We start from the raw sequence: 12,164 nt of genomic DNA, 5'->3' as shown, positions 1-12,164 counted from the left end.
CATATCCAGGTACTGGAATTAAGTAATTTAGAATAGGTCAAGTCTTCAATGTGCTGAGTGGGTGCTGCCCAGGCTAAAAGTCGAGTTAATGGCATTGCTACACTTAACTACAGAGCTGTTAAGTGCGTGCACCAAAACCAAGACCTGCATATGTAAATTGATAGATGAACCTGTAGCACTTACTTGGAGCCTGGAGCAAAACTTAGCATTAAGACTGAGAGAGCGTTATGATGATTTTAGGCTCGAGTATTACAAGGAGAAGGTAAACTTGGATGTAAGACATTGCACTGGCTGCCTGCCAGGTAAAAACACTGAAGTGTTACTAGAGTGAACTCAGAGCTTGGTTCTGCTGCGGTGCTCTGCAGCTGTGCACACCTGACTGAGCATCCTCCAGTTCTGCCCTGGAGCAGGTCTGAAAGTCCTGCCTTCAGTGGTGTGACTTTGGCCCTTCTGAACCCCTTCAGCAAACAGTTTTCCTCTAATACTTCAACACAAAGATGCCCCCCACCCCAACCTTGTATTTCCCATACTCAGCCATAAAGCTGGAAAACAAAACTGCCAACCTTCCTTCCCCTGCCTGATCCCTCAGCCTGGATTTATTTCCCAAGACTGCTGATGGTTGAACGACAATTGGTTTTGCTCAGCAATGGCAGTTTGAGGGGATTTGCGTTGTGAAGTTTCTTGACAAGCCAAGGAGCAGAGTGGTGTGAGAGGAGGGGGTGGGTGGAGAGATGCTCTGCCAGGCAGCCAGGCAGGCGGGATCACTCTGGCAGTGGCTCTGCCTAGCTTTCACTCCCTCTCCCCAGGGAGGGAGCCTTTCCCTCACTCCAGGCTTCTCCCCTGCCACACAAGAGGGAGGGAGAGAGGAGAAAGCAGAAGGGTGCCTTCACACTGACAGCACCCAACTGCCCAGCTCACATCTGCAGCCGGCAAACCATGAGGAAGAGTCTATTTGCCCCTACAGTCACTTCACCTTTGATTTAAAACCTTCACCCTCTTCCACAAGGGATGATGGAGGAGCAATACATTTCCAAACTCCACCCAGTTGTGGATTATGGAGCTGGGGTCTTTCTTCTGATCATAGGTGAGTTCTGCCTTCGCAGCCTGCTTGTTTGCTTCAAGTCTAGGAGCGGACACAGTGGGGCTGCCCTGTCAGTGCTGTGGTCAGCACCGGCAGCTCCAGAGGAAGCTGGAGGGAAATGATAGAATATCTGTTTCCGCACAGGTTCCTGCTTATCGCCTTTGAGTTGGTTGGATGCCAGGATTAATCTCCACTCTCAGATTTACAATCTTTTGTTTCAGTGCTGAAGACTTGCCAGCATAAGTTTGCCTCTGAGGCATCACAAGCATTCAAAATAAGTTGTCTGCCGCTTCTCCTGGCATCTCAGCCCTGTGAATTGAGAGATGAGGCAGCCTGTTTCATGGGACTGATCAGGGGAGAGCACCTTTGGTCTGACCCTTGCGAGGGGGGGATGTTAGGGGGATGTTAATTATGCATAAAGAGCAGCTGTGTCTTGGTAGGATAAACTGGTATAAAATAACAAAGGTTTTCCAAATAGCATTTCTGGTTTTTATAATGGCCTGTTTGCCCTGCTGAAGGCAGATTTACAGTGAAATACGAGTGGGGATATCTACCAGTCTGCTCCAGCATGGCTTTAGCTAGGCATTTTTTTCCTTGTCTGTTTGTTGCATGTACCCAGGTGATTTGTTTACTATTGGTGTAGATTTGGAGAGGAGCAGAATTGGTTTAGGCATGCAGTCCAACTGGATTTTGCTAAGATGCGAGTACCTTCTTCCCTTCAGATCATTTGAAAAAGAAAGACAAGCATATATTTTTATGTGCTTTAATATAGAGTCTCTGAGCAGCAATGCTGGACTTTAGCATTTCACATCTCGCCCCTGTTCCTGCACACCTTTCCCTGCACTGCTCCCTCAGTTGTGCTGACAGCAGAGAGTACAACTCAGGGTGAGAAAAATCACTACCTGGAAAACAACGAAGGGTTTTTCTTTTAATGCAAGTCAGGATGCCAGCTGTTTTCTCATACAAAAGTTAAGTGCATAGATGCAGCTCACAGTTTTGTCCTGTGCCATCCAGCAGCCTCATAGGCAGCGGGATGGAGGGGAATAGTATCTGTCAAAATAAAAGAGAGGGTGGGCCTGGATGTCCGCCCCTGATGCTAAGACTAAGAGCTACTTCCTACCTTTTGTGTAGTAGTTACAGCTCTCACAGAAGAACTGGGGTTAGTTTTCCTCCTGAAGCCTGAGGATGTCCCAACCTGTGGCTGTTGTTTGGCAGGAGAGTGCTCTTCTCACCAAGCCACAGGTTGCTATCTGTCAGCAAGCGGCCCCGTGCCAAGCCACCATGGGCATCTCCGGGTGTGCAGACATACAACTAAGAGCTCAGGGAACTCTTCAAGCATATCCAGAGGTGCCAAGTGAATGTGTGTGGTTAGAAAGGGAATGAAAGAGGGATGTGGGGTCTCAGATTTGTACCTCTGTGCTGTCTAAGGCTTTGTCTTGGCATCTCTGCCCATTCTTGGATTTATGCCAGTGTATTTATTCCATTTTGTTGCATGTGCCTTTATTAATTCCTCTGTGGGCACTTTATTATGTGGCATCTGTGAGCAAATTCAGCCTTTCTGCATTAACAGTGATGAGGGAACATGACAGAGTCTTTTTCTGTTTCTTTATTTAACTTCTGACTTTAGAGGGCACCTTCTCAGGAAAACCTTTGATCAAAGTGTAGCTCCAGCACAATGTTCTCTTGAAAAAAAGGAGAAAATGAGTTGTTTGCTACTTGGACTGTTGACACTGTTGTCATGAATGCTTTGAAGCCCTGTGGCATATCTGAATAACATGTGTCCAACGGGTCCTTTTGCAGAGCAATCTCCAGCCTGCTGCATGCTTCTGGCTAAACAATTTCTATGGTCTGTCTCACTGCACTCAGAGACCACCAGAACAGTGTAGGTGTCTGAACTGTGGCAGATAGAGTGATTCTTAACCACTTGACCAGAGAGAGCCCTGAGCTGCACAGCCAGCCCATGTTGACTATTGAGGCAGCTCAGAGCCCAGGAGACACGTGCTGGGGCTCCAGTGGAAGATACATTGCAAAGGGGGGAGGGTTTGGGAAGTGGAGGGCACCAGATGAGAGGAGGGGACAAGCAGGCAGTACAGCTGGAGTTCTTCAGTAGGAAGGAGAAGTAAGTGAGGACATTACCAGGGAAAAAAGAAGGTGGATAGACCCATTTTACTTGATAGTGTGTTGTGCAAGATAATGTAAGAATGGAGTGAACGGGTGTGGGCTGTTCGCATGAGGTAGGAGCCATGGGGGAATAGGTGTGATATAGTGCCTGGAGAGCGGAGTGTGACGTGGAAGTGAAGAGCTATAGTGTGGTGATGCGAAGGGGCAAGATATGGTCTACTATTCATACGACAAAATTTCCCCCAGTCAGGTAGGCTGGTCAGCACTACAGGAGGCTGTGAACAGAAATCTGAAGCACTCTTTGCTCTAGCAGGTCCATAATAGAAACACAGCCTGACTGGGAAATCCCTGCAGGGAGGCAGGAATTGAAATCCAAGAGCTGGCTGAAGCAAAACAGTGGATGCTGTGGTGGGGATGCCGAGCAGTGGGGCAGCTCTCAGAAATGCCATCCAGGTGGCATGTCCTACCTGCTGTCTAAGAGAACGAGTTCCCTCGCCGTGAGCTGAGGAGCACGGTTTCATAGCAGGGCATAGCAGGTACACACCGGCGTGTTCTCAAAGCATCAGCGTGGTGGTGCTCTGTTAGCCTGGCAAGTGCTGAATTCTGCCTGGTCTCCAGGTCTGTCCTGTCTTCCAGACTTCAGTCCCAGGCCAATGACTGGCATTTTTCACATCCTTTGTATAGTCAACAGATTTCACAGGTGTGTAAACTATGCGATATTATTGTCTGTGCTGATTCTTCTCTTTCAGCCATCCTGACAATCCTTGGAAATTCAGTTGTCCTTGCTACAGCTGTGAAACGCTCTTCCCTCCTGAAGTCACCAGAGCTGCTTACAGTCAACTTGGCAGTAGCAGATATTGGAATGGCAATCAGCATGTATCCACTGGCCATTGCATCCGCCTGGAACCACGCTTGGCTGGGAGGAGATGCGTCCTGCATATACTATGCCCTGATGGGTTTTCTTTTTGGTGTCTGCAGCATGATGACCCTGTGTGCCATGGCCGTGATTCGATTTCTTGTCACCAATTCATCCAAATCTGACAGTAAGTAATTATATTTCTGGTAATCTTGTAGTGGTGCATTTGGGCTATTACATTCAGAGAAATACTTTGTGGAATATAGCATGGAGTATCAGTTCAGTAGTTGTAGGAATGAGCCTCAATTTTTAGTCCGATATCAAACCCTAATGTTCCTAGAAGGACCTGATTAAATTCTGTATTAAACAATGAGGTTTCTCACTTCTCAGTAATACCAAGTGAAACTACTTGAGAGTGGAGAGCCCAAATGTTTTGCTAGACAAGCCTGTCTCGTCTTCCTATTTGTGTGCAAGCAGACATACTGGAATTTGAGAGGAAGGAATATTCTCCTGGCATTCCGGGGCTGGGAACATGGTACATTTGGGGTCAACTTGATCTTGTAAAGCTCCCTGACCTACTAAACTTTAGAACAGCACTGAGGGCTGCACTCAGGTGTCACCCAATCCATGGACACTTTGTTATGTTTCTCAAGATGACCAAAGGTTAAGGAACTCCAGCAGCAGCATCCCGAGTATATTTGTAGCCACCACCCTTCTGTTTGAAAAGTTATGACTGAGATGAGATCCGTATATGGTTGGTCTTCCTCTTTTCTGCAGGTAACAAAATCACCAAGAACACTGTTCGCATCTTGATTACCTTCATCTGGCTCTACTCCTTGCTGTGGGCCATTCTGCCCTTGGTAGGCTGGGGCTACTATGGCCCTGAGCCGTTTGGCATCTCTTGTACAATTGCCTGGAGCAAGTTCCACAACTCCTCCAATGGCTTCTCGTTCATCCTGAGCATGTTCCTTCTGTGCACTGTCCTGCCTGCACTGACCATCGTTGCCTGTTACTTGGGAATTGCCTGGAAGGTTCATAAAGCGTACCAAGAGATCCAGAATGCTGACAGGATCCCTAATGCAGCTAAACTGGAGAAGAAGCTGACATTGGTGAGTTATCCCAGTGATGGGAAGAGTCTGTAGTAATCAGGAGCTTTCAGAGAACTGGTTCTGCTCATGCATGGCTCCTGGAGACCCTTCTTTGCTTTGTTTAGTAGTGACCAAAGATGAAGATGTGGTTCCAGTCTTGCCCATACTGTGCACTCCTCAGAGGAACAGGGGGCTTCTGGAATCCTTGTCATTTCAGTAGCTTGATCAGGATAATATATTATAGATACAATGCAGCTTGTTAAATCTTTAGGCAGTTGCATCCAAGATCTTAATGGACATAATAGATTTCCAGTCATACTGGAATAGCTGTTGAATCCTTTCATGTGTAGCTGGGGTGGAGGTCTTGTTCTGTCATCCTAGGTATTTTAATTGACTGAGTGGCTATTCTGAGTGAGAGCTACACAGAAATTCTGGATAGAAGTGGGATTTTTTAATATAACATTTTTTCAGATAAGCACTTCAGTTGCTCATTTCTTGTGGAAAATCAGAATTGACCCAAGCTTTCTAGAGACCAGTCTATTGACAGGCTAAACTATCTGGCTGGGCTGTGTCTCCCATGACATATTACAGCCAGAGTTAGGGAAGGAGACGAAAACAATGGCCTCATAAGAAACCCACAGTGCAGATCTGCTAGGTGGGAACAAAAGCATATAGGCACTGTCCAGTGTTACCTGTGCTCCTGTCACACTGCAGCAAACATACAGTTCCAGGTATTTCAGCTGTCTGAGGTGTGATTTCACCCCCACACCATGTGCCCAAGTATCAGACCCTGTCAGTGAAGCTGAGAACTGAAGCCCTGTTTCCCTTTCAGATGGCTGTGCTCATCTCGGTGGGGTTCCTGAGCTCGTGGACACCGTATGCAGCAGCCAGCTTCTGGTCCATATTTAACTCCAGTGATTCCCTACAGCCCGTTGTTACACTGCTGCCCTGTCTGTTTGCCAAATCTTCAACAGCATATAACCCTTTTATTTACTACATCTTCAGCAAAACTTTTCGTCGTGAAATTAAACAATTGCAGTGTTGCTGTGGCTGGCGAGTTCCTTTCTTCAGCACCGACAACTCTGCTGAAAATCCTGTGTCGATGATGTGGAGTGGGAGGGACAATGTACGTCTCTCTTCTGCTGCAAAGGTGGAGAACCAGGGAGCTGCAACTCGCTGAAACGCAGCGATGGTTTCACAACACAGGTCGAAACTTGGGCTCACTCAGGGGTCCAAATGAGTAGGAATGCAGCACATGGGGTTGTCACGGCATATCTTATGTCAAATACAGAGGTTTAAGTATATATTTTTAAGCAACTCTCAAATATTGTCATTAAAAATTTGTCATTATTGTCATTAAAAATGCTATTTTTTTCAAGAATTTCCACTTTAGAGGAAATAGATAGATTTATGTACTAAATAAAACATGTTTAAACATTTAAAACATTAGTTTACTAAACATGTAAACTAAACTTATTTTCAGGGAAACAGATATAATTAAATGAGGATTTTTTTTTCTTATACTTTTGACTTTTTAATGCAATCTATCTGCACACTCTTGCCTCTCTCAGTAAAACAGCCATCAAAGAAAACCACAGGTTGAACACAAAGTGTTACCAAATAAATGCAGCTGAGAGTGTAGCTTTCCAGCAATACAGACAGAAACCATATGGGTAGCAAGAAATATGGAATGCCAGGAAAATATGATAAAGTGGCTGCTATCAAAATGTCTTCTAGAGATCTACAGTTCCTTGCTCTGTCAGAGGTAGAGTTCCAACTCCTCAAAACACAAGCTCGAAAAGGAGTTGAGCAGCCTTAGTCTGGAGAGGTGGGGTGGGAATATGGCAGTCAGTGACTGATGCCTTCTGTGTACCACAAATAGCACAAGGACAAGTGAAGGAATCGCTTAGCAAAAGGAACTGTGCACTTACGCTGTGGCTTGCTGAGGTATAACAGCTCTTCAACCATGAAAGCTGTTGGAGCATTTGTTTTCTGGAGGAGCACTCTGTACAGCATGCCAAAAGACATCCCCGGGGTGACCTGCTCAGCTCTCAGCAGTAATCCTGCAGATGCAGTCCTAGTTCTCATCGCTTCAGTGGGAGCTCCTGAGACACTCAGTTCCCCGCTGGCTGGAGCACTGACACAACTGACACCAAGAACAGAGTCTGCTGATTTGGTTTATAGCATACCTAACACCACCCTGTTAGCTGGCTTTAACAAAAGAGATTCAGAGATGGAAATGATGAGCTCCTACAGTTTAAATCTCTCTCTCTCTGACTCACTGTTTGTGATTTTAAAGGACACAAACAGTTTTCTTTAGGGTTTCAAATGTTGTACAAAATATGGCCTTGTAGCTGCAGCAGTTCTCGCTTCCCCTGCTTGCTCAGCTGACCACATCCATCATTGCATTGGTTCAGTGAAGACAAGAAGAGTTAAACCACAGATTTGGCACAGAATTTAAACAACAATCTAAAACACTACTGAATGGACTTTGAGTTCTTGAAAACTTCTGTCACACTCAAACCCTAATAATTAGTTTCATTTTATAAGCTACAGCTAAGGCCAAGAACAGGATTAAAAGATAAACACTTCTGTGGCTATGAGAATTTCTGTTACTGTGGAGTTTGGATTACGGAAGAACAAACAAAATGAGATGTGAGCTGTAACACACTAAGGCACAAATTAATTACTAAGTCGAGGGTTAGGAAACTTTAAGGAGCTTGCTTTCCCCTGAACTCCTGCCCCTGGCAGTGTCACTAACTCTCATAAATATTCCACTAGATTAAACTAGGTTTATTTGTAAAAAGTTGTGAAAAATTCCTAAATTAAGTTGCCTCCAGGGCGACATTATCTTGTCCTGGGTTGTCACTCACAGAGCTCCATACGGAATGAGACTGCACTCAGTCTTCTCTCCCAAATACGAAGAGGTGAAGCATCCTCTGGGAAACAGTCACCTCCGACAGCCCCTGGCACAGGAAAATGGGACAAGGGAAGAGGAACGTGGGGGGCAGGAGAAAACACGAGTAACTGAGAGGGGAGCATGTGAAAGCTGAAGGAAAATATTTGGGAAGAGGAGAAGAGGCAGGAGAGCGTTACGCAAGTGTGTTTGTGGGGAGCGCAAGGAGATGGCCGAGGAAAATGCAAAAGGGACAACAGCGTCAAACAAGAGGGGTCAGAGGAGTGTGTCAGCAGGTGGAGAAAACATGAACATGCTGGAAAGGGACTTGTTAGGGTAAATGTGAATTGTCAGCATTTTTTCAGCTTTAAAAAATAACCTGATAGGAAAATGAAACTGTATTTTAATAATCATCTTCCACCTTAAGAGTTTTTGCTTTCACTTGCTCAGTTGCTTGATGTTTAGAATAAACAGCAAAATATATATTCCCATCTGCTAATTGAAGATTTGTGAATGGAACAGTGAGATGCACGTTAATAATGTGGGGTAATGTGAGCTTCCTCTGTGGAAAGTTTAGGAGCAGAACAGGCCCACATCCACTTGTAAATGCTTTTAAAGTCTATGTAATATGAAAAATATGTCATTCTACAATACAGACAAAATCTCTGTAAAACCAAAGGATCTGCATATTGTTAATGTTCAAGTATAACGCTTTAATAGCCTGATTTATTACCTGTTTATGTATTTCATTTTTAAAAATCAAAGTCCAGGTGTTTGTGTATCAAATATGGCTCAAATCTCTTTTTCATTTTTCAGACTCAGTGAGAAGCAAATCAAAACTTCCCCAGTAGAGGCTGAATTTTAGATGGTTTTATGTTATATACAGAAAATTTAAAAAGCAGGGCTGCCCTTGACCAAAGAACTAGGAAAGCAAGTAATAGCATTAACGTCAGCGGACTAGTTGTTTTTTCTTGTTTCATGAAGTCAACTTATGGTCAAATTATAACTCTAATTTCATGGTATTTCCTACCCAGCTCTGCACTGTGTTGTCAACTAAGTGGTCTTCTAAGACATTGAAGCAGTATGCAAGCACTTACCTCAGGTGTGAATCTGGGCATCTTATGTCTGCAGTCACCAGCGCAGTCATCCCAACACAAACAAATATTTAAGGTAAAAACTCCAACTGCATCTAACCCTGTTCACATACTAGGAGTTACCTCACCAAACTGTGGAAGTTTTCAATGCAGACATGCACATCTGAGGGAACCACATTCAGTTCCTTTCTTGCCATTGAAGATAAATGGAGTTCCCTAATCAGATGGTATGTAAAGTTAAATAACACAACTAGCACTCTGATTTGCATTAAAATAAATTGGAATTCAGTGCCTTACTTTCAAAAACCTTCTAGGCAGTCTCTGCGTATCCAAGTGTAGGAATAACTTGCAGGACTAGATCACTTCTGTTAAGTGTCAGTTTTCCCATCTGTAACATTAAATGTGACTCACTTCAAAACAAAGATCAATTCTCTGAGGGAAAGCATTGTTCTGGCAGCTGGAGCATGAGGCTAACACTGCAGAGACCTGGGTTCCACCCCATTACTTTGCCAGTAATACCGTGTGACTTTGGGGAAATCACTTTTAAACTCTGTCTTGGGTCCTTCTCTTGTCCACACAATAGAGACAGTCTTGCCGCTCATCATTGTAAAGCACCAGTTGTTTGATGAGCAGCTTAATAAAAGTGCAAAAGCACCAAATCCTGATGGCTGTGAACCACCAAGAATGAAAAAGGGGTTGCCGCTCCCTTATAGAAAACTGACCTCTGCAGGATCCATCTACCATACTGGGGAGGTTACTTTACAATTGAAAATCAAGTGGAAGATTTGTTTCACAGTCAGGCCACTGGCCTGGGGCTTGGTGCTGTGCTCAAGTTCTTGTTTTTTCAGAGCTTGTTTCATGAAAGACAATGCATTGCAGTAAGTCAATTCCTATGTGTAAATTAGGATCTCCACATCTCCAGCCCTTTGTCCTATCTGTATTCCTTGCATCTTTGCAAAACAGAAACTGCCTTACAGATAAAAAAATATCTACTGTTTTGGTCACTTAGCCATGCAGTAACCTGCTGCTACTTTGCTCATTCCTATTGGAAAGATCTGAGTGCCTAGTCCCACAGTTTATAGTTACCATTTTCACAGAATCATTCAGGTTGGAAAAGACCCTTGGGATCATCGAGTCCAACCATCAGCCCTACTCTACAAAGTTCTCCCCTACGCCACATCCCCCAACAATTTTGTCCTGGAATATGCCAAAAATACTCATGTTGAAACAAAATGTTTCAATGTATTTACAGAGTACCTACTTGGTGCACTAACCCGAATCCTCAGCAGCCTGCGCAGCAGTGCAGTTTCAAAGCCAGGTTGATGGGGGGGGGGTGTGCAGCACCTGAGATTTTAGCCGGTCACCATTCACCCTTATCAGTGAGGGCTGACAAACTAACAGCACCTTGTCAGCAAGCGCTACGTTCATTGCCATGCCACTCCAGCAGCGGAGAACGTACGGGAAAAGCATGTTCCATCTTAGCTTGTCATCCCGTAAGGAATCTCCACTTAGGCAGTGAACTGACACAGTCTGTTCACTTGAATATTTTTTCCTTAAAGGGCCTAATACAAACACTCTGCACTGGATGGGAAAAGCATTCTTCCCCTAGATTCACCATTTTGTTTTCCAACCTTGATATGCCAAGAGAGAATCAATGTGTCTTAGTCAGTGGTAGTCTAGAGCTTTAAAGGGCCCTCCTTCAAGCTTTAAAGGCCTGAAGTGATTTCAATTGAAGTTGGCAGGAATTTTTTTACTGAATTCAAAGGGACCAAGATGCAGATTTCAAAGATCATGAGAGTTAAAAAAAATCGGAAGAGGAACTGTAAGGCAAACACAGGTAGATGACATACATTATCAACGAGCAGAGAAACCACAGACAGAAAGAAATGAATGAAATGTCTGTCATTAGAAAGTTTAGAGGTCACTGATACTTCGTATTTTTTCAGTTGGCAAGCAAGAAGGCTTGTGAAAAAACATAAAGGAATATTTTAATCGTTGTCAGTTTCTGTATATCCTGGTTTGAACCACACCAAACTTTCTTGGAGGGAATGAGATACTTATAAATAGTTGAGGAAAAAAACCCCAAGGACTTTTCAAGGCAAAGGTTTGGTTTGGGATCAATACTTTAACCCTAATTAGAAAGACAGAGAGAAGAAAACAGCAAATCACTTAACCTCCTCATTTCTGAGCAATGTGAGACTACGGGCATGTGCCCCACTAAACAAGCTCACTTTAAGTAAAGACCCCATCAACTGCAATCTTTGAAGTGATGATGCAATGCCATTAATTGGATCTGCAATTTCCAGCCAACTGCAGAAAATCTCATTCTGAATAAAGTATGATGGTGCTGAATGTCTTAGAAATGCTACAGCCTCTTCCACCATAAGGCAGCTGCGAGCATTATCCCAGGAAGGCTGTAGCCTCATTTTATGATGGGACACAATGAGCAGCAAGGCTAAATGAAGAGGGATAGGGCCGTAAGGCCAGAGACTGCCCCTGAAAAGACCCTCACACCCCATTTTCCTTGTATGGATTCCACAAAGGACTTTCCACACGTATAAATCAAATTCCTTCTGGAGGAAAGATGAGAATGGTGAGAATTTAGGATCAATTTACCTGAAGAAAGTCCAACTGCTGACAGGGATAGCAAGAATAGCACTGGACAAAAAACACAGAATTAAGTAAGGGAGAAGGAGCACTAGAATGAACTTCATTTGAGAAATCGAGAATTATCAGGGAAGGGCAGTGATGTAGACAGAGAGGAGGTGCACGGCTGCTCCTGTATGGGTTACTGCCAGATACAGGACTTGTATCTTATTAAACAAACGATGAGCTTTGAAAAATTATGGTTTATCTACTTATATGTTTCTAAAGAGAGTTAAGCGAGATTAACATTAACATCAAAGTGCTGCTGGATTCAATCACATCTCTGCTGAACTTTAGTAATTTTGCCTGAAGACTTCTAGGTCCACAATGCCTAAAAAAAAACTTGAAAGAAGTTATCTGTATGCAAAAGAGATCAACCAAA

The 12,164-nt window shown here is 44.0% G+C and overlaps 1 protein-coding gene across 1 annotated transcript; it reads left to right on the top strand.

The window, feature by feature from the left end:
* The first annotated feature begins 933 nt into the window (after nt 1-933).
* Nucleotides 934-8,101, top strand: LOC141940475 (opsin-5-like). The gene is made up of 4 exons (XM_074861376.1): nt 934-1,084; nt 3,952-4,245; nt 4,836-5,167; nt 5,979-8,101. The coding sequence occupies exons 1-4, from the start codon at nt 1,009-1,011 to the stop codon at nt 6,324-6,326; spliced, it is 1,050 nt and encodes a 349-aa protein (XP_074717477.1). The 5' UTR covers nt 934-1,008; the 3' UTR covers nt 6,327-8,101.
* Nucleotides 8,102-12,164: the final 4,063 nt, after the last annotated feature.

The sequence above is a fragment of the Strix uralensis genome, chromosome 3, assembly GCF_047716275.1.
Source record: "Strix uralensis isolate ZFMK-TIS-50842 chromosome 3, bStrUra1, whole genome shotgun sequence".
Classification (NCBI taxonomy): Eukaryota; Metazoa; Chordata; class Aves; order Strigiformes; family Strigidae; genus Strix; species Strix uralensis.
The sequence above is the reverse complement of the archived record's forward strand: the minus strand, read 5'-3'. Positions and strand labels throughout refer to the sequence as shown.